This window comes from Cyanistes caeruleus, chromosome 4, assembly GCF_971803275.1.
Source record: "Cyanistes caeruleus chromosome 4, bCyaCae1.hap1.1, whole genome shotgun sequence".
Classification (NCBI taxonomy): Eukaryota; Metazoa; Chordata; class Aves; order Passeriformes; family Paridae; genus Cyanistes; species Cyanistes caeruleus.
Window position 1 is genome coordinate 13,730,447 of NC_141704.1, and position 19,430 is coordinate 13,749,876.

The following is a 19,430-nucleotide window of genomic DNA, read 5'->3' on the forward strand; positions in this document are numbered from 1 at the left end:
TGAGAGGGAACAGGGTGGAAAGACAAGGAGCCAGTGGAGGGGTTCCAGCAAAGGGCAACAAAGACAGTGGAGGAATCTGGAGCATCTCTCTTATGAGGACAGTCTGCAGGAGCTGGGCCTGCTTAATCTGGAAAAGACTGAGAGGAGATCTCAACAAAAATATCTCAAAGGCTGATGCCAAGAGGATGTGTCAATCTCTTTTCAGTAGTGCAGCAACAGGATGAGGAGCAGTGGTCATAGAAAATCAAAAACCCACAAGAAATTCCACCTCAATATTATGAAGAACTTTATGTTGAGGGTGGCTGAACACTGGAACAGCTGCCCAGGGATGTCATGGAATCTCCCTCTGGAGACATTCAAAACCCATCTGGAGAAGTTCCTGTGTAACCTGATTTTGGTGATCCTGCCTTGGAAGGGGGTTGGACTAGAAGTTCTCTGAAAGTCCCTTCCAGCGATAATTATTCTGTGATTCTGTAACAACAGGAGCACGCCTGGTCCCACTGGCCCCAGGCAGAGGAGAAGCCCCAGCGCCCCCTTGGCTGACCTGGTCCCAGTTCACTCCAGCCACTTCTCCTTTCCTGCAGGTGCTGAAAGCCATGGCAGAGAAGGGCTCTGTGCCATCTGCTCACTGGCTGGTCGGCTGAAACCCTCTCCAGGCGCTGCTGGCAACGAGAGAGGCAGGGGGCGGACAGTGCTTGAGACGGGAGAGCGGAGGCACGGCCTTCCACCCGCGGCAGCGGGGAGCCCCCACGGCCCGGGCCCCGCCGCCGAGCCCCCACGGCCCGGAGCCCCCACGGCCCGGAGCCCGCCGCCGAGCCCCCACGGCCCGGGGCCCCCACGGCCCGGAGCCCGCCGCCGAGCCCCCACGGCCCGGGGCCCCCACGGCCCGGGGCCCCCACGGCCCGGGGCCCGCCGCCGAGCCCCCACGGCCCGGAGCCCCACGGCCCGGGGCCCGCCGCCGAGCCCCCACGGCCCGGGGCCCCTCTCGGGCTGTCCCGCACAGCCCCAGCACCGGCACGGGGCCCGAGCGGCGGATGGGAGGGGGGGGCAGCTGCAGGACCCACAAGAGAGGACCAGGCTGGAAGAAAACTAAATCTGAGCAAAACGAGGGAAAAGAGCCAGACAGCCCGGCACCATAGCCATGCAGGCGTATCCAGAGAGAGATGATCCCCTTATAGGATTTATCCCTTGCAGAGCACACTCGGTCACTCCAGGAACGATCAAATGACCTATTTTCTGTTTGCTTTGAGCTCCTCCCTTTGCCACACTGAACTGAACCCGTTCCTTGCTGTCTGTCATACGCGGACGGGTGCTCCTGTGTTTCATCACCTACTCTTTTGTATCCGCGCAGACTGGATGCAACCAGCAGGCAGAGAAGGATGCTCTGGCAGTTCTCTGCACAGCCATGGGCACCAAAGCAAGGAGGAACCATATTAAATTCATTTTCACACAATTTCTAGACGCCCCTCCCTGCAATATCCAGCCTGATCACATCTTCCCAATTCATGCAAGCAGTATAACCACACTGACACCTAGAGAGGAGGCTGAGTTTCTGTTAATTACCAGCACCAGGGCTAGCTGTCTAATACACTTACTCCAAAATGTCCTTACAGATGTGAAAGCATGCAGCCTGTGGCAGAAGCATCTATGAGATTAGACACCCCTAAAATTTCAGGGAGGGGGGGAAATGAGTTTAGAAAAGTGACAGCATTCAAAGAGATAAAAATGGACACTAATTTCTGCCAAAGGGTCCCTTATACCAAAAATACAACAGTATTTTCTTGCTATGAAATACTAAAAGGCAAGGACTAAAATCCAGATGAAACACCACCTATTTAGCTGCTACACAGCTATAGAAGTGTCTGAAGAAGTTTGACACCTTATTCTGTCAATCGCTACCCCAGAAGCCTCCCCAGGTATCTGAACACCCCATTTGAAGCTGCACAGGCAGATCAGAGTCCCACCAATATCTGACAGCAGCATATCAAGCTCAGTGATATATAAACTTCAGTGAAGAGTTTCCTAAACTATTTTGTCTGGTGCCAGGATGTGTTTTGGCATCCTACCAATCCCAGTGGTGCTGGAGGGGATGAGAGAGAAGGGGGAAGTGAGCAGAGCATTGGTCTAACTCTGTGTCTGTCTGCACGGGGTGGGTGATGCCTGTGGGACAGCTAACCCACATCAGTGCACCCTCCAGACACAGCAGAGCTGCAGCTTTTACCTTAAACCCTTTTGTCCCCTCCCCACCACTGTTGCACATGGAGTGAGGGAGCCAGCTTGGATAATCAACAAAGAACTAAAATAACAGACATTTGAAGACAGCATTCCAGTGTTGTTCTGACACATAAGTCAGGACAGGGATTTCCTCATGCACAGCCAGTGTTGAATCAATACTGTGCTCTTACATGTTCCTGAAGAGATCCTGCCCCATCACTGAACCAGAAGCTTTTTCCACAGAGTTAAGAGGGCATTAACTTACCCTCTTAACAAAATAAAGCAGCAGCCAGCCCCAGGGTGCTTCCAGCCAGAACTTGGCTGTAATCACTCTGCTGGCTCTTCTTGCATGAAAGAATCACTGTCCTTTTAGCTTTGGTAGCTGTAGGTCATGACAGGTGGTTGCAACAGAATGGTAGCTCAGGGGATTAATCCAGATGGGACTGATCCTTTCTGCCCATTTTGGGGCACCAGCACAGATGCATGGCCAGTAAAACTCCAATTGCCCTTGTTGTTAATCCATACAGGTAACTTCCCAGCTCATGGAAAAATAAGTTCATGACTTCTTGAAGAAGAAAGTAGAGATCTTCGAAGTTTCCACACGTCCTGCTCTACTTCCAGCAAGAAAATGTTGAAAGCTCTGAAGTGCCCACATTTGCCACATAGTAAACCAGGCAATCAGTAAAGTTCAAAATTAAATTACTTCCTTGATTAAGAGCTTTCAGGGCCTCAGGACAAAAAGGAAATACAGGCCCTTTGGCTTTTTTATTTTAGCAAAGCATTTCTCAAATTCATTTCTTGATCTATCTTCATTCTCAAGATGCTCTTCATGGAGCTGAATGCAAAAAGCCTCCTGTGCCTGCCAGTCCTTTCTCATTACTTTTGATGCACAGTCTCTGTGGAAACTAAAGCTAAAAATAATTTCCCTCATCTCCTCCACTAGCACATACTATTTTATTCTTTAACCACAATTGCTTGATCTACCTGCATTCATGATCTTCTAGGAAGATACCTTCCCAGTATCATGCCAATTTCCGTATGAGTCCTCTGCAGGGGTACTGCTGGTGTTGTACCTGGGATCATTGCTTGCACACTGTCAAAGATGAGCACCCACAGTCACTACTGGGAACTTCTGAAAACCCCAAATTCAGCTCTGAGCTGCTGCAGCTTGAAGGGCTCTATTGCCATTTTTCTCCTTTGGACTCATTATTAGACAATTGTGTCTTCCTCTTCTGTTCAGGGATCTTTTGTTTGCTGGTCAGCTCACAGTGAAATGTCCAGTTGAATTGCAGTTTGCAATTGTTTGCATGGTGTAAACAGGACCTGTTCCAGGGCAGTAGAAGCACTTCATGTCCATAAAGAGCCCAAAGCCAACACCGGCTCTTATTGAAGGCAGGAAAAGCTCCCAATGCAATATCCATTAAGTCCTTGTATAAGAGCAGGTCAAATTCAGTCTCAAGGCATCACAGCCTCCTTTTGCTGCATGCAGACTGGGCTGTCACGTGGTACCAGAAAAAGATTTTTTCATTAGATAGCCAACATCTGTCCTTTACAGTCTGCCCAGTCTTTTGTTTCTTTGCAGGACAGCAATCTTTATGTCACTGCAGGCAGACACCTCGACAAGCCACTGCTGCCACCCAAATGCCAACCAAAAAATCTGAGCAATATAAGAGAATCTACAAAAAAATACCCCTGAGATCTTCCATGCTAAAGCCATCTCTCTGTGGAAGAAGAGGTGTGCCATTTCAGCTCATAGGATCAGGCACAATATAGAGTAAGTGTTCTCTAGCTATTTTAGAGCGATTATGAAATGAAACCTGAGGATACAATTCCTGTATTAATGTGGCTGTTGAGGGAACAGCTAAAACATTTTGTTCCTCTAGAGCCAGTGTAAAAGCAGAAAATAATTTCTCTGATCTGAAAGCTGTTTAAAAAAAATACTACAAAACTTGAAAAGGAGTACAATCTGGAGGCTCATAAAGGTAATAGTGAAATATAGTATTTTCAATTCATAAGAAAGGGAAAGAAAAGCCACAGAAGCATAAGACAGGAAAATCCAGCAGAAGGACTAGCATGCACAGTGCAGCCATTCAACCCAGAGCAAAGGAGTACTCCAAGGGAACCCGATCATATTAAATGTGAAGCTAAAATTAGCTGCTTGCAAAAGCAGATCAGGATGCAAAAATTAAAAATAGCTGCTCTATCTGCAGAAAGTAGCGGAGAATTAGATTTGAAATCACCAGAGGAAGATGATTTAGGGGATGTTCTATATAAATGAGAAAATAAAAAGGAGCTAAGATCAGTATGTATAACAACAGATAGAATACCATCATGGGGCGGGGGGGGGTCACAAAATGACTACTGCTTTACGTGACAAGAAATAGCCCAGGGGGTTCAGCTGCTCATCTTAGGCCACAGAAAGCAACAACTCTTGACAAGGACTTGAGTGTGGGCTACTTCCAACTACAAATTGAATTGAAACAAAACAGGTGAATTGATTAAAGCTTGTGCTAGTACCAGTTTTTACTCAGATTGTGAGTTAAGTATCACACAGCCTCTTCTATGACTGCTTTAAGTCCAATGCACAGACAGGTAAGGAGGAAACACAGCTGGCAGTGATAGCCTGAAGTCAGAAGCCAAGAAAAGACAAAGCATGTTTTATGAATAAATGAGGAGTTGCTCAATTGTTGACAGGATGTAATAGCAAGTACAAACTACCCTTTGCTGACAGGGCATAGATACCTGCAAGCAGCAGGTACAATCTCCTGGCAGCAACAGCAATCAATCAGATTCCATGGGCCTGATGGATTATGAGATCCAGCTGTCCAAATATACCCCTAATATTTGCAACAAATGCTGATGTAGCAGAATGAGAGGGAGTCTACTTAGAGAGCTAGAAGAACACTCTTACTAAATATTATGGGTTTGGTCCAGGAGGTAAGGGGGTAAAAAAAAAAGCCTGAGGGAGCATTCCAGTGTCAGCCAAGCAGAGCCTACAGTGAAACATTAACAGAAAACATGGATAGCAGAGAATAAGACCTGGCAGAGACAGATTTCCTCAAGGAAAGAATGGAAGAAAAACATGGTCAGGGTCAGCACATTTTTCCTTAGCACCTAGAGTGCTTGTCCTGAAACAAAGGGCAAAACCTTTGACTGTGTCCATGTGGTCACAAATTTTTAAGGATGGCACAACACAGCTCTATCTTGCTGCCTTCCTAACTCAGGATGAAGAACAAAATATCCAGGCAAGAGGAGTGCTACTGAGTACAGGTAAATTTTGGGAAGCTGCAACTGAAAATTAAAAGGAAAATTTGTAAAAACACACAGCTGAAATTTTACTTTCTTCTCCCTGCTCTAAATATGTGGTGTCGGTAGGAAAGCAGTGTTTATAAGGGTACACCTGGACTCACTTGACATGATAGAAGGGAATTCCACATTTGAGTCAGTCTCTCAAATGCAACTCTGGAGTGTTGTTAATATACAGGGACTAGATCTTTAACTTGAAGAAAACACCCTCACTCCCTAATATTTCATCGATGGGGATGTGTACCTATCCTGTACCATTCTTTTGTCTAATTAATTATTCAGCTTAGTATTTCAAGGTGATTAAGCAGCAAAATCTGGCTTCTGACTCTGGTCTCTATTGCTTTAGGCAATACAGTAAATCTGCTAGGAATGAACACACACTAAATACTCCCACAAGAATAAAAGTAGATCCATGATGATCCAGAACGTTTGATACACTGTCATGACTAGCTCAAGAGCGGGGCCTTTGTGGAAGCATGAGGGACTGTTTTTAGGCAGTTTCCAAGAGTGAGGTACCCTACCAGCTCCCCAGGAGTTTGGAGTAGGGCAGGCAGCCAAACCAGCGCAGCCCCAGCTTTACGTGCTGCTCAGTTCTAGGCAATAGGGAAAAATAAACAGGCTGCAGCTACCCTGTGCCCATGAGCAGGTGATCACATCAAGGTAGCATCTGTCTTCTTTCTCACCTTCAGTGAGAATTCTACACCCCCGTCTTCCACTGCTAGCCAAGTGTGCAGCAGGGCCAAAGCCTTGAGGAATTCACCACTCATCACAAGGCACTCTTTGTCTCCAGTACAATCCATTCTAGCAATGGTGGTGGCTGTCAGCTATTGTTTCAGTGTCCCAGCCCCTGCCTGTGCTGCAGAGGGGTTTGCTTGCTGAGGTGACAGGGCCAAAGTGGTACAGACCCCAGACTGACTCCATTTTGCACTTTTGGCACTGGCTCTTGGGGATTTGACATTGCCATACTTCTCCTGGATTTAATTTCCCACTGCTTTTCCTGCAGGCTGGTGGTGAAGCTCTCAGCCAACACTGACACCACACCAGCTCCCACGCAGGGACTCTCTTGGGAGTTGGGACATGCATTTCTCAGCATTGTCACAGGGGTCTGATCCCCAGATCACTGGCCACAGCAGCCTAAATCACAATGTGCTTGCTTCCTTAAACACATCCTAATGCCAATAGATTCTATCCTTCACTAAAGAGTTCTCTATTGTTACCCCATTCTGACCCCTCAGCTTGGTTTTCCTTCACCATCACCTTACAGCCTTGCTTCCCACTGTGGGTTTCTGATCAAAACCCCATCTCTAACATCACACCAGGGATCATACAGCAGTTGACTTGCTGGGGTTGCATAACTATAGCCTGCTACCAGAATAATTCCTGCAGCATGAGAGGATTTTTATGAGCTTGCTCCACTGATGGCTGCAAGTAAAATTGCTGCCAGCTGAGGATTACTAACCTGTAGAGAGCTGGCAGAGTTCCAGGTCCTTTGTTCCCTCAGTACAGAGGGATCAAGCACACCGCATCTCCTGATAGCGCTGGTGATTCTTGTGCAGTCAAGATAAAGCTGGTAAAACAGACAGTCATCCCCCTCCTCTGCCACGAGTAAATAAGACACTGAATGTTTTGGTGCTACCAGCACAAATATGATGTTAATTCAAAGGGAAAGACTGCTCAGCCCTTTGTGGGTGTCCGGGGTAAATGAGAACAGCTGCTTACTCCTGCTGCACAATGCTTTCCATTTCATCTCAGCTGCAGGACTCAAGCAGCCATCAAAGCCTGCAGTATTCTGTACCAGTCCCTCCCCCCTACAAAGGGAAACAACCTTTATCCTAACCAGACAGGAGTGCACATGGGGCCACTTCTTTTTTAAAATATTCCTTGCTGTGAACTACATATCACACCTACCCTGGCCTGTTAACAGCGTCTGGCTCTGCATTTGACTCTGTGGAACAGACACAAGCAGCCTGGATTTCTACAGAACACAATCCCTTATTTGTGAATCTGTTTTACCAGCTATAGTCCTGTCTGTCATGTTCTAGCTCCTCCTCTTTTAAAGGAAAGCACTCTGGGGATGGGACACACCTGTTTCTTCACAAAATAGTGTGAAGGTAAGTTTCAGCCTTAAGGAAACAAGAGATGTCTTTTCGAGTACATATGAAATTTAAGTTCTTGTTGAAACAATCAGTAAGTGTGCTAAGATTTCCAGCTCTGTTTCACTTGTTGGCTAGACCTCAGCCATCAATAAGGCTTACACTGATGTAATCCATTACTGTTCTCCTATATGCAAAAATACTATTACCATTTTATAACTAGGCCATGCCAATGACTAACTGGTCTGTTTGTGACAAAGTAGATAAGCACATAAGATATAGGCAGGAACATATTTCTGTGGAAAATGTTAAAGGTTAATAAAATATTTTAGCCACATCATATGTAACCTTATATCCCAAAGGCTGAAAAACCTAATTAATGTATAATTACCATATTTTTTCTTAGACAATATGAAAATAGGAGTTTTAGATTTTAGAATGAAATATGTTTTTAAATAAATAAACCAGCACAGTAATGCAAACAAGTGAAAATTGCACTTATTACTTCTTCCAAAAGGCAATTAAAATGAAATACTGGATAGCTACAAGTAATAAAAGCCCCTGCTCTGAACTGACAAAGAAGTGCTGAGCAGCATTAGGCAGCAGTAGCAATACATAGTCCTCCTTACAAAAAAAGCCACAGGGCCCTAGTGTAAAAGCCCCTCCTGTAGCACAGGTAACTCCTCCAGCCAACAGGGGCAGCCACAGCTAAAGCCATGCCCCAGAAGCTACAAAGCCAATGCATTTGCATCCACTGCTACAGCAGTAAGGACCCAGTAAGGACCCAGGGCATGTTCTTTCAGCAGCAGTCATACTGACTTTATTATACTCTTTGAGACTACATTTTACTATCAGAAGGTCAATAGCTCTGGCACACTGAACACAATTTGCATTATATACACACTCTTATGTCTATTTTCATCACAAACAGTTTAAACAGACCAGAAAGAACTGAACAGCTTTTATATCAGGTTTGTCAAAATGGTGGCTCCAGGCAATTCCCAGGGAGACATACACCATGATAAAGAAGTCCACATGGGAATACCCAAATATTGCTCCCAATGAACAGGCTGAACAACATCAATAACAAATTTGTCATATTCAGACATCCTTTCACACACAACCTTTGTTCATGAACCTCAAAAGTAATAGACAGAAGGCTGAGCAGTAAGTAGCAGAACATATCAACTTTGATTTCTACAGTATTTGTAAATGTTTTGGGCCATACTTTATTTTTTCTTCCTCCCCCACCTCCTTCAAGTGTTTAAATCATCTATTGCAGCCATATACAAACTCTCACATTAGTGAGACTAGGAGCTATGAATTCATTCAACAAGTGTCCTTGTTCAGAGATTATCCCAAGCCTTTAAACAGTAACAACATATTAAACATAGAAGTAATGTACTCCCTGACAGGCGAGCAGCAGATCTGATACAATGATCTGAAAGGAGTATCTGGAAACCTACACATCTTGGCTGCAAATTTGACAGAACTATGAATTCTACTCAGGTGACTTTTTCAAGGTATCAGTGATAAGAAGAAACTAAACTGCACTCTCACCTGCCCTGGATGAATTTACTTTCCATTTTTCAGAGAAGACTTGTCAGAACTAATAATATCCCAGATACAGTGGCTTCTCAGCCATCCCTCCTATAAGGCTAATGTAAGAACCAGAAAGGGTCAGCATCCAGATAACCTCTTCATTTTGCTCTTCAAAACTGTAATATAATGCTGCACAGCCTTGAAGGACACAATATATTTCATTATAATTAAACACTTCAGTTGGAGTACCCACGACCTTATGTTAAACTATAGTACAAAATAGAAGTCTGTATGAATTATCAGTTATTAGTGAAATGAATCCTAATGGCTCCATGATCTTTGTAGTGTGATGTGAAAGGATAAGCACTTCAAAATATCAACTTGTTTTTATACCCTTTCAGTTGGACTTTCAGAAATTCTCTTCCATTGGTTGTGCAAGTTGGTGTCCTTGTATATCAGCCAAGCATTTCCTGCCCATGAAATCATATTAAGCAAGCCAAACACCTGTAGGATAAAGAAAAAAAAAAGGGGGGGGGGGGGGGAAGGTAATATTAAGTTTGTTGTGTTTGATTTGGTTTTGTTTTCCCTTTTTTTAAAAAAGCCAGAATGTCTCTTCAAGGCAAACCAGAAACAAGCAGTGTATTTGGCACCCCTTTCATCTGGGAAAGACATTTCCACACTCTTCAGCTATTTTAGCTATTTAACAGAGTTCTTTGTAGACCAGATAGTCAAACTTACTCTATATTTTGCACAGAATTAGACAAATTATTTTCAGACACTGAGCACCTCTGCATGTGCACTCTCAGACCAAATGACTAATTATTATTGGGCCAGTGAATAACAGCTGAAGTTTTGAAAAGCAGGATTCACTAGGAAGATCATACAATAAGCCTAACTTGCTCTGCTATGAAGAGTAAAAATCTGGGTTCAGCACCAGCACAGCATTCTGTCCTTACATCAGTCATCAAACCACTTGGGTGGCTTAGTAAGATATTTTAAGCTGCTGTTAGCTGGAGGCATAAATAGACCCTCAAATGTGTCTGGGAATGCTGCACAGAACAGCTCCAGAGGTAGAGCCTGCAAGTTGTTTCTCTTTATTTTCTTTAGAGGAAAACTTGTTTCCTCCAAGAAATTATTTGCTCAGTGTTTTACCACAATATTAATGGGCCTGAATGACAAACAACCCATAAAGAAATCTTAACACAGAGCAACACATGCAATCAGTAGAGCAGGACACTTGAGTACCATTTGTTGTTTTCCAACACAATTTTTGTACCTGTATGGTGGAAGGCATACATACCACAGACACATTCAGAACTCCCATGTTGGTCACAGAAAGAAAATGGCAAGTTGTTCCTGGTGCTTTGCAAGAGTCAATTCCTGGAATAATGCTGGCTCCCGTGGACACCTTGATGTCAGCAAGCGCCTTTGCCCAAACAAAAGTACTGACCAGCCAGAAAAAGGCTGTCAAGACACTGATTGCCAAGTCCTACACAAGAGAAATTCTCATTAATAGGTAAAAAAAATTCACAGGAATGTACATGAGAGCAAGGCAGAGACATTATCAATTCTATCACCAGGATAACTGCATCAGTGCTAATGACCACAAGCAAATTTAGTCATTAATGTTATAGTTACAATTCAGTCTTGATAACCTGCTACAAAAGTTTATGCTTGTGCTTTATAGATGCAAAAGACAATCTTAACCTAAGAAATCTATTTCTAAAATCTGTCACCTATTTTATGAGAATTTAAGCCAAACTTAAGTAAAGTGAGGGTGATGGGAGAAGGACAGAGGATTTAAATATGGATGGCCAAGGGCTTTGGGTCCCCTTTTCTGCTGGAGTGCTGTAGGGACCAATCTGAGATACTTGTCTTCACACTCCACTTAACTTTTGTAACTACTGGATATTCACCAATTATTCTTGCATTAGCCATATTTCTCATCTCTCTGTAGCTTCAAAGAGAAAGCATTAAAATAGCTTAGTATTACTTACAGTTAGTGGAAATTTGTTATTTTGCTGATACACATGGTTATATCCAATATAAACCACAAGGGCAGTAATACAGTAGAGGAACACCAACGCTGCCAGTGTAACAAAAAACTGTGCAGAAGAGGAGAAGTTGCCCATGAGGTAAACATCAGTCCAAGTACCACCACAGCCTTTTGGGTCTGGTGCACTAAATACAACAGTATTCAATCTGTGAAGAGTATATCCATGTAGTTAGAGTTTGCTATATAGTGGGAGCTTCATATAATTATACTTCATGCCTCACAGCAACAGTGCTTCAGCATTCTGATTGTATAAGTTTTCTCTGGAAGATACATAACTGATTATTTATACACATATATGTAACACAAGGGTTTACCAAGCTATCTGAATATTGTGCCCCATTCTACACCAAGATAAACAATAGTACCTTCAGGACAAGAATCCTAATTTCATTTTTTGCACAGTTGAACAAAAAATTCCTAATCTGGAAGCAGACTTAACATTACTTGAGAGACTGGCAGTTAAACAGGGTGATGAGGACTTAAAAGGCATTATAGCTACAAAAACCACAAGCACTGAAGCTGAATAAAACAAAGCTGTGTGACCACTCTGTTACCAGCATAGAATTATTCCAGAGCCTCACTCTCCCCTCCAAATGCTGTTACAATGCTGGGTTTTGTGGCCAAATTCTACATGTTGTAGTGACTTTTACTGGCTGTCCATTGGATCAATTTCTATACTTATTTATGTTATTATGTTTACTGAACACAAATGGAACACCAACCCTGCACTCATTGTAGTTGTGCAGCTAACAGAACACAGGGGAAGCCTCCTTCCTCCTGCTCCAGGAAAAGAGCTTGTCTCTACAAGAGCACTACAATAACACTGAAGTATTTATGGTTTTTTGTGCCCAACACCCTCACCAAGAAAGTGCTGGAATAAACTGAGAAGAATTTTCCATTCAGTCTTTGAACAAAACTATGATAACGGCACATTTAAAATAATCTTATCTGGGCCTACAAAGCAGCTCCAAATTGATAAAGAATTAGGCTGTTAAAATTATGTTGTTTTGCTGACTAATTAATTTCTATAGCATATATGCTCTGCTAGACTAGAGGCTAAAGGCAGAGTCATACAAAGCATAATACAACCTATTGCCATTTCTACCTAATTATAGAGCACTAACAACTACCGTTCTTTGAACAATTATAACTTAATATTTATTTATTGCTGCTACAGACCAATCCAGAAGATTCACATCTTCATTTATATAGCAATGTTCATAAGGAGACAGACAGGGAAAATGGGAATAAGAAATAATTATCAAGTAATAACTGAACAGTTAATGCTCACCTAAATGGATAAGCAAAAGATGCTGTAATTGTTTTGTTTACCACACCTTCGCAGGAAACTAAAAGAGCAGTTTCACCTTGAAAGCCTCCACATGTGGTAAAAGCAAAGATGGCAAGAACCTGTAAGAATTGATACACAGACACTTTAGTGCACACCACTAGAGCTCAAAGGAAGGAAACTCAACAGTCAGCTGAAATAGCAACAAAATTAGTAAAGCTGAAGTATGAAGTGATGTCAAGAAGAGAAAGTGCTGAGTTTCTAAAATCCAAAAGCATAAGCAACACTGCTAACCAAAGCCCACTTAAAAGTACTTTTCATTTATTTTTTCAGTTGCACAGAAAATGTTTTTGGGGTTTGTATTTTGTTGGGTTTTTTGTATGCTAACAGCCAGCATAGTAATTTTACAAGTCTTGCATACCTACAGCTATATGTTTAAATAACTAGAAAGTACATGCTCAGAGTATCACACATCAACTTGACTCTCTAAGCAGCTCTTCTTTTCCCTTTTTTCACTATCCAGACCCTAAACCTCAAATCATCAGAACAGCACAAGCAGCCATAACACACTTAGAGCTAACACATCAGGTTTATGTATCTGCAGCCCAAGGGTGTGGCAGAGGAGCAGCCCAGAGCTGGACACCCAGCAACAGCAGCATAGGGCAGGGTCTGTCAGCCCAGGGGCTCACACCTCCCCAGGAGTACCCAGCCCAGGCACAAGAGCAAAGCCAGGCCTGGGCCAGTGGAGGAAACAGCCTCCCCCAACTCCACTCACCCATTCAAGGACCTTAACAAAGCCCAGAGGCTCCAGGAGCATGCTGAAGTCCATCCTCAAGCCCAACATCATGGGAGAGACCAAGGCAGCCAGCAGGAGCCAGAACCAACACCAGCCAACTACTGCAGCATCCCCGGCACCTCCCTATAGGGGCACCCCTTGCCACACCCCCTCACCTGGGGGATGGACCCACCCACGGACACTCAGCTGCGGCTCTTCAGCCCCAGGCCCTGTCTGGGTGCTGGGGAAACGAGGCAGTGGGAACAGCACTGGCTATTTCGTGCAATGAGGCAGCAGTGACTTCTTCCTCTCCCCCTTCCTCTCTCCCCATCCAGGACACTTTGGACAGTTATATGTGCTGTACCTGGAGCTTGAAGATTTGATGGCAAACAAGGCACAGGCACCTGACAATCCATGTCCTTGTCAAAATCTCATCCACTACCTTTGACTGTTTAAGCTTTGATTGTTTTCTGTGACTGCACTTTGTTGCTGGTATGTTAATCATCAGTATAAGTGAAGAGCTGAAACTCATGCTGAAGAGTGTTTGAGGGCTGTCAGAGGGGCTGCCCTCTTCCCTCTTCCCTGCCCAGAGACCATGGATAGCCAAGGTGGCCACAGGCACAGCACTTACTGCCAGTTTCCTGGCTCTGATTAAAGATCCTTTAGGAGCTTCTTGGGGGTTGCTGGGAGCCTTTGAGGAACATCAGGGTGTCTGGTGCTGCTCTTGAGAAGGGATGGCTATGGGAGGCTGTGGCTGCTTCTAGCAGGATCCACCTGATCTGGCAGCTTATAGCAAGATCTGCAGGCAGATCCTGGTCAAAGGTCCTGGCTCCCAGCTGAGAGCCATTATTGCTGCCAGGCAGCCCTGAAGAAGGTGCTGAGGAGATGCCAATGGAAGAACTGGCTTTGCATCCAGCTCCTGGGCGTAGTTAGAAGGTGCAGCAGCTTGTGCCAATAGGGTCCAGCAGCCTTCACAGGGCAGCAGATGTGTGCTCAGCTGTGGTGGTGGTGGTGTGCTGAGGGTGTCTGTCCCAGCGCGGCCAGGATCAGCTCTCCCTTGGCTCAGATGGAACTGCTGAGGGGTTGCAGCTCTCCAGTCCTGGGGCTGACATACTGAGGTGCTCCATGGACCTGATACCCACAGGTAAGGAAGGACTGCTCAGGGCTGTGGAGGCTGGGGGCTTGACAGAGTTTGCTCTGTAACAGAGGTTCTTGCTGTGAGTAAGTCATGGGAGGCCAGCCAAGGGTGGGAATACAGGAGGAAGCTTCCAGGCTGGGGACTACCTGTGAGAATTGTAACAAAGCCAGTGTTCAGCTGGCCTGGGGCTGCACTGCTGCAAACTGCCTGGATGGCTGCAGGGTCTGCCATTCTCACACAATTCAAGGAGAATTTTTGACCCCAGCTTTCTGTGCAATGATCAAGAGAGGTGCTGACATCTGCCTGCTGATACAGATCCTGGAGGTAGTCCAAGTTAAAGCTGCAAAAAGGATGGCTCTTTCCTTTCTTTCACTGCTTTGTTAAATACATAAATCTCACAGAAAACACATCATGGTCCAGGCAAGCAGTGCTGAAGGGTCAAGCCATCTTGGTCAGCTTTGCTGCCTGGATAGCCAGTGCCTTTACAGGGGTAAAATAGGAGTATAAAACCAGGGACAGACCAAGGTGAAATGTCTGTTTGTTCATCTTCTTGATATCTTCCATGCCAATGAAAATCTCTTCCATATATAAGTGGCATATACAATCTCAGTTCAACCTAAATGAACCAAGTAACTCTTTGTCTTCTCATCCAATATGCCTCTGCAATTTTTTGTCTTCTGCATATCCCACTTAAACCCTATAAGCAATGTATCTCCCTAAAAATACATATAGACATTGGTTTGGTTACTCTGTTTTTCCACTTGTCAGTTAATTAAAATCATTTCATTATTTAAAACATTATTCAAAAAGGCTCTCAGTCCTGATTTCTATGCTTTTTCTTCCTCAAGCCTTCTTAGATGTCAGCTGTCCAGTATTAGATGCACTCTGAACTATATACAGTGTTCTAGCTGTGGGCTTGTTAATTAAAAATTGGAAAAAGCTCTTAATTTTTCACTCCATATAGCTTATCTTTCCCCTGAGTTTAAAAGTATTTTGGAACATTTCTCCTTGTGGATTTCATTCCAAAGTGATACCAGACATTTTAAATACAAGTCTATTTTAAATACAAGTGGTCCTTCCAAATGGTTAATTTCATAACCTGAAACCAATTCTGGATCAAGTCTCTGCAAGGAAAGGTTTAAGCAGAAAGACTCTATATTTGTATGGTTCACTGAAAAAGTTCAGTAAAAAAACAAAAACCAAACAAACCTCCCCCCCAAAAAAAAACCCCAAACGAAAACAAGAAGGAAAAAGGCAGTATTGCATTCTGTATTTGGGAAAAAGCAGGACAGTATTAATATGCTAATCATGTAATAAATCCTTTCCACTCCAGCAGGGCTCAGGGGAGTGCTGAGGCACATCTGCTAAAGCTTCTATATCAGTTGTCAATACCCAGCAACCCCAGTTTGGACAGGGCTGATAAAGGAGTTCTTTTAATGTGGACAATGATTGGCAGTCATCTCTGAAACTGAGATCCAGATGTCTGACTGCTATGGCAGTGTAGGCCTATCCATTTATCCCTGATCCTAAGAAAAGAGATAGGGTGACTGATGCAGAACCCTCTTGATGGAGAATTAAATTAGAACAATACAGTTAATGTCAAGCTGCACGCTCACTTGGGAGTCAGTTTTTGCCGGTTAGCTGATGCTCAAGCTGATCAAAAGACTGAGCTGATAATATTTGACACTGTAACATAGTTTCAGGTTCTGTGAAGTATTTGGCCTGGTATTTGATGACTCTGGAAGTATATAAAATTCGTGTAATCACTGATTTAATTAGAAAGCAGATACTGTACCTGACTGAACTGAAAATCAATACTACCAGTGAAAAAAACTTATTTCTCAGTACACCGAGTCCCATCCTTTGGAGGTTAAAAAAAGGACAAAACCTGTGGCATCTATATATCTGGTCTCATGGTGTGTGACAAAGCTGTGGGAGAGACCAGTGGGATTCCTGGCTGTCCCAGAGATGTGTGTGCAACAGAGACAGCAAAGGGCTTGTGTCCCCGAGTGAGGAGAGAGGAGGCTTCCCCTGAAGCATTGTGCAACAGTCTCATTTACTGATACCTGTGGAAGATTAATTCAAACTTCTGGATAATTAAGAGTCACAGAGAGCTCATTTTCTAAAGAACTTGGGTGGCTTAGCAAAATGAAGAAAATACTAACAGGTATTACTGCTGGCTTGAGCTGCACAAGAGAGTAGATGCAGGGAAAGCAGAGATTTATACTAAGAGACAGTTTTACCAATAGGATCCTGCGTATAATCAAAGAATACAATTTATATTGAACATAAAGTGTGAGATTCTGAAAATATCTTCCAGCAGAAGACAAATACTGGAAGTTGTTTTATAGGGAGTTTGGAATATTTGCAGTATTGTTGTTTGTGATAGCAGTGTTAAAATCTCTTGAAGGTTCATGGTGTTCTTTGCCCATCCAATCCTCTACACAATCCAAACAAGGATTAATTCAGGGAAGTCCTGAAAGCTCTGTGTTTACAGATGAAGCAAGAGTGGATGATTAAGTTAATACTCACCTGCTGGGGGGAACCATTGCCCAGGACTGTCCACAGCACTGTCTATTCAGCAGGGCTGGAAACACCAGGCGAAGAAAGTGCTTTTCTTTCTCCCTTAGTAAATAAAGCTTACTTGGCACTAACTGTCTGCAGATAGTTCCTTGTCATGTAGTGATCTGCATTTTGTTAGTTATCTGTATGTTTTCAAATATCTGCATCATTCTACTTGCTTGTGCACTCTGATGCTTTAAATCTTTCCTCTTTAGACCTGTAAGTATATTTATTATTCAGTTCATTTCTATTGGCTCTCTAATAACAACATTAAGTTAGATTGTTCCTTTCCTCTGACTTGTGTAGCACACCTCTGCCTTTTCTCCAAGACTTTGGAAATCACAGTTTCATGTGTTTGACCTTTGCTGAAAGTCCTTGAGACGTATTTCACTGGATGTACCAGCCATCTTTCATATCTAAGCAGGCTTTAAGTTCTGTGACTAATACAAGTTAGATTTTACAAGATATTGTATCATTAAAAAAAATCTGAACCCAAAATCTAGTCATTTTGCACTGCCTCTTTTTCATTTACTCACAGCAGCTTAGTTATTTCTGAACTATTACTGACATCCTTGTTGCCTTGAATTTAAATTTTCTACCACTACATGTGAAAAAATTCTCATTATTCTCCTCGATACCTGTGGAAGTCACTGAAGAGCGGGTGGTGGTGTCCCCCACCCCCCACATTTCTGTGCACGTTTCCCAAGAGCGAGAGGGAGCACAGCCCTGCCCGGAGAGGCAGCAGCTCATCTGGAGGATGATTCCAAGCAGAAGTTTCTTGTAGCTGCTCTTGCCTCTCAGCCAGTGGGATTTACACACGGGATCACAGTTTACAGACGAATCCTGTGGCTTAATTTCCACAGTTTATCACTGATTAACTTACTAATTTCACAGTTTATAGGTGTTAGCTGGGTACCACAGGACCTCCCCTGTGCTAAATCTGGTGTGTGCCTTGCTCTCCGCTGCTGAAGACAGAGCTCTAGAAGATATCAATTAGCTATAAAGGACAAAGAGTACGATGTATGCAGCTGGAATAAAATTTCTAAGTTGTACTGTAGAGGTATGAATCTTCAGGCAGGATTGATTCGGGTGCTTTTTGGAGGGGTTTGTCTGGGCAGGCGGGGCGGCTGCAGGGCTGTGTGGAGTCCTGTCCTACCATCTAGTGGTGCCTTGAGACAGTGCACACATGGAAAGGGCTCATTTTCAGAGTAAAGAGGACTTAATTGATTTAATAAATTATTACCGGTTTATGTTTGTCATCTCTGAAACCTTCTGGACGAAGGGAAGCTGTTAAGAATGCCAGGGATGCTGATTTCCACAGGGAGGAAAGGGGGTAGAAAGCATTCCCTGCTGCTGCCAGACCACTTAAGTTTGGTGTGGATCATCAGTAGCACCTGTGAATATACATTGGTCTCACTGTACTTAGTGCTGCACGTGATCTGTGCCTTACAGAAAGAACAACTCTTTAGTGCTACTATTAATTTACTTTTCAGTGAATCTAGATATCAGGAAAGCCCTTCCCCTTTTCCTTCTCTTAATTTCTTGACAGTAATCTCTGAGAACTAATCTAGTAAATTAAGTTTTGATTGTATCACGCCACTTTAGGCAATATCTGTCACTCATGCTTCAGCCTGCCCCTGGGTTTTGTGGTGTTTTATGTGTTGCTTGGTTGGCACTGACAGCTAAATAAACATGCTCTGCACATGGCTGCACTCTTTTCTGCAGGTTATACTGTCACACATTTGAACTGATCAGGACACAAAATAAACCCATAGATAGCATTTTTTTTTGTACCAAATGTATGCAAAAAAATCTTGTGCAAAGCAGGAGGGATTTTAAGGGAACCTCCCAGGAACATCTGAACACAAAGAGTAGAATTCTGCTCCCAGCAGAAAATGCAGGGCAGGACAGAACCTTTGGAGCTCCCAAATGTATCAAATTGGACTCCTGGACTGGATTCAGGATCAGCTCAGGGATTGCTGTAGCACACTGACTCTCAGCACTAAAGAAGCTTTAAAATGTGCCCATTTATTTGATGGATGGATAAAACAGCATCCACTCTACTTGCTGAGCACTGCTGCTATGCTGCTGTGCAGCTAATGTTGCTATAAAATTGTTTGCATTTTTAACCAAATCTCATTAGAAGTTTATGTATAATTAATTATGCAACTGAACTGAATGCATTACTTTTTTCCTTCTTTATTTTTCTTGAAGGTTCCAGATTTCACAATTGTTGACAAACTACGTGCTAATGACATCATTATGAAGTTCTGTTGTTTACTGTTTTCTTCAACAAGTAGTAATTTTACTGACTTTGGCAGAGAGATTGGTGTTTTGCATGATTTCAATAGATTTTCTTACACAGAGGCATAATATAAACCAAGATGTTCCAGAATAAACAGGACTATTACTACCAGATGGAAACAGTCGTGAAGCATTATTGGACTTGAAAAAAC

At 43.4% G+C, this 19,430-nt stretch overlaps 1 protein-coding gene across 1 annotated transcript; it reads right to left on the reverse strand.

Moving 5' to 3' along the window:
* Nucleotides 1–8,410: 8,410 nt before the first annotated feature.
* Nucleotides 8,411–13,602, reverse strand: SYPL1 (synaptophysin like 1). The gene is made up of 5 exons (XM_023918925.2): nt 13,275–13,602; nt 12,503–12,621; nt 11,153–11,357; nt 10,456–10,644; nt 8,411–9,659 (listed from the first exon to the last, which is right to left on the reverse strand). The coding sequence occupies exons 1-5, from the start codon at nt 13,344–13,346 to the stop codon at nt 9,543–9,545; spliced, it is 702 nt and encodes a 233-aa protein (XP_023774693.1). The 5' UTR covers nt 13,347–13,602; the 3' UTR covers nt 8,411–9,542.
* Between the last annotated feature and the right edge of the window lie 5,828 nt (nt 13,603–19,430).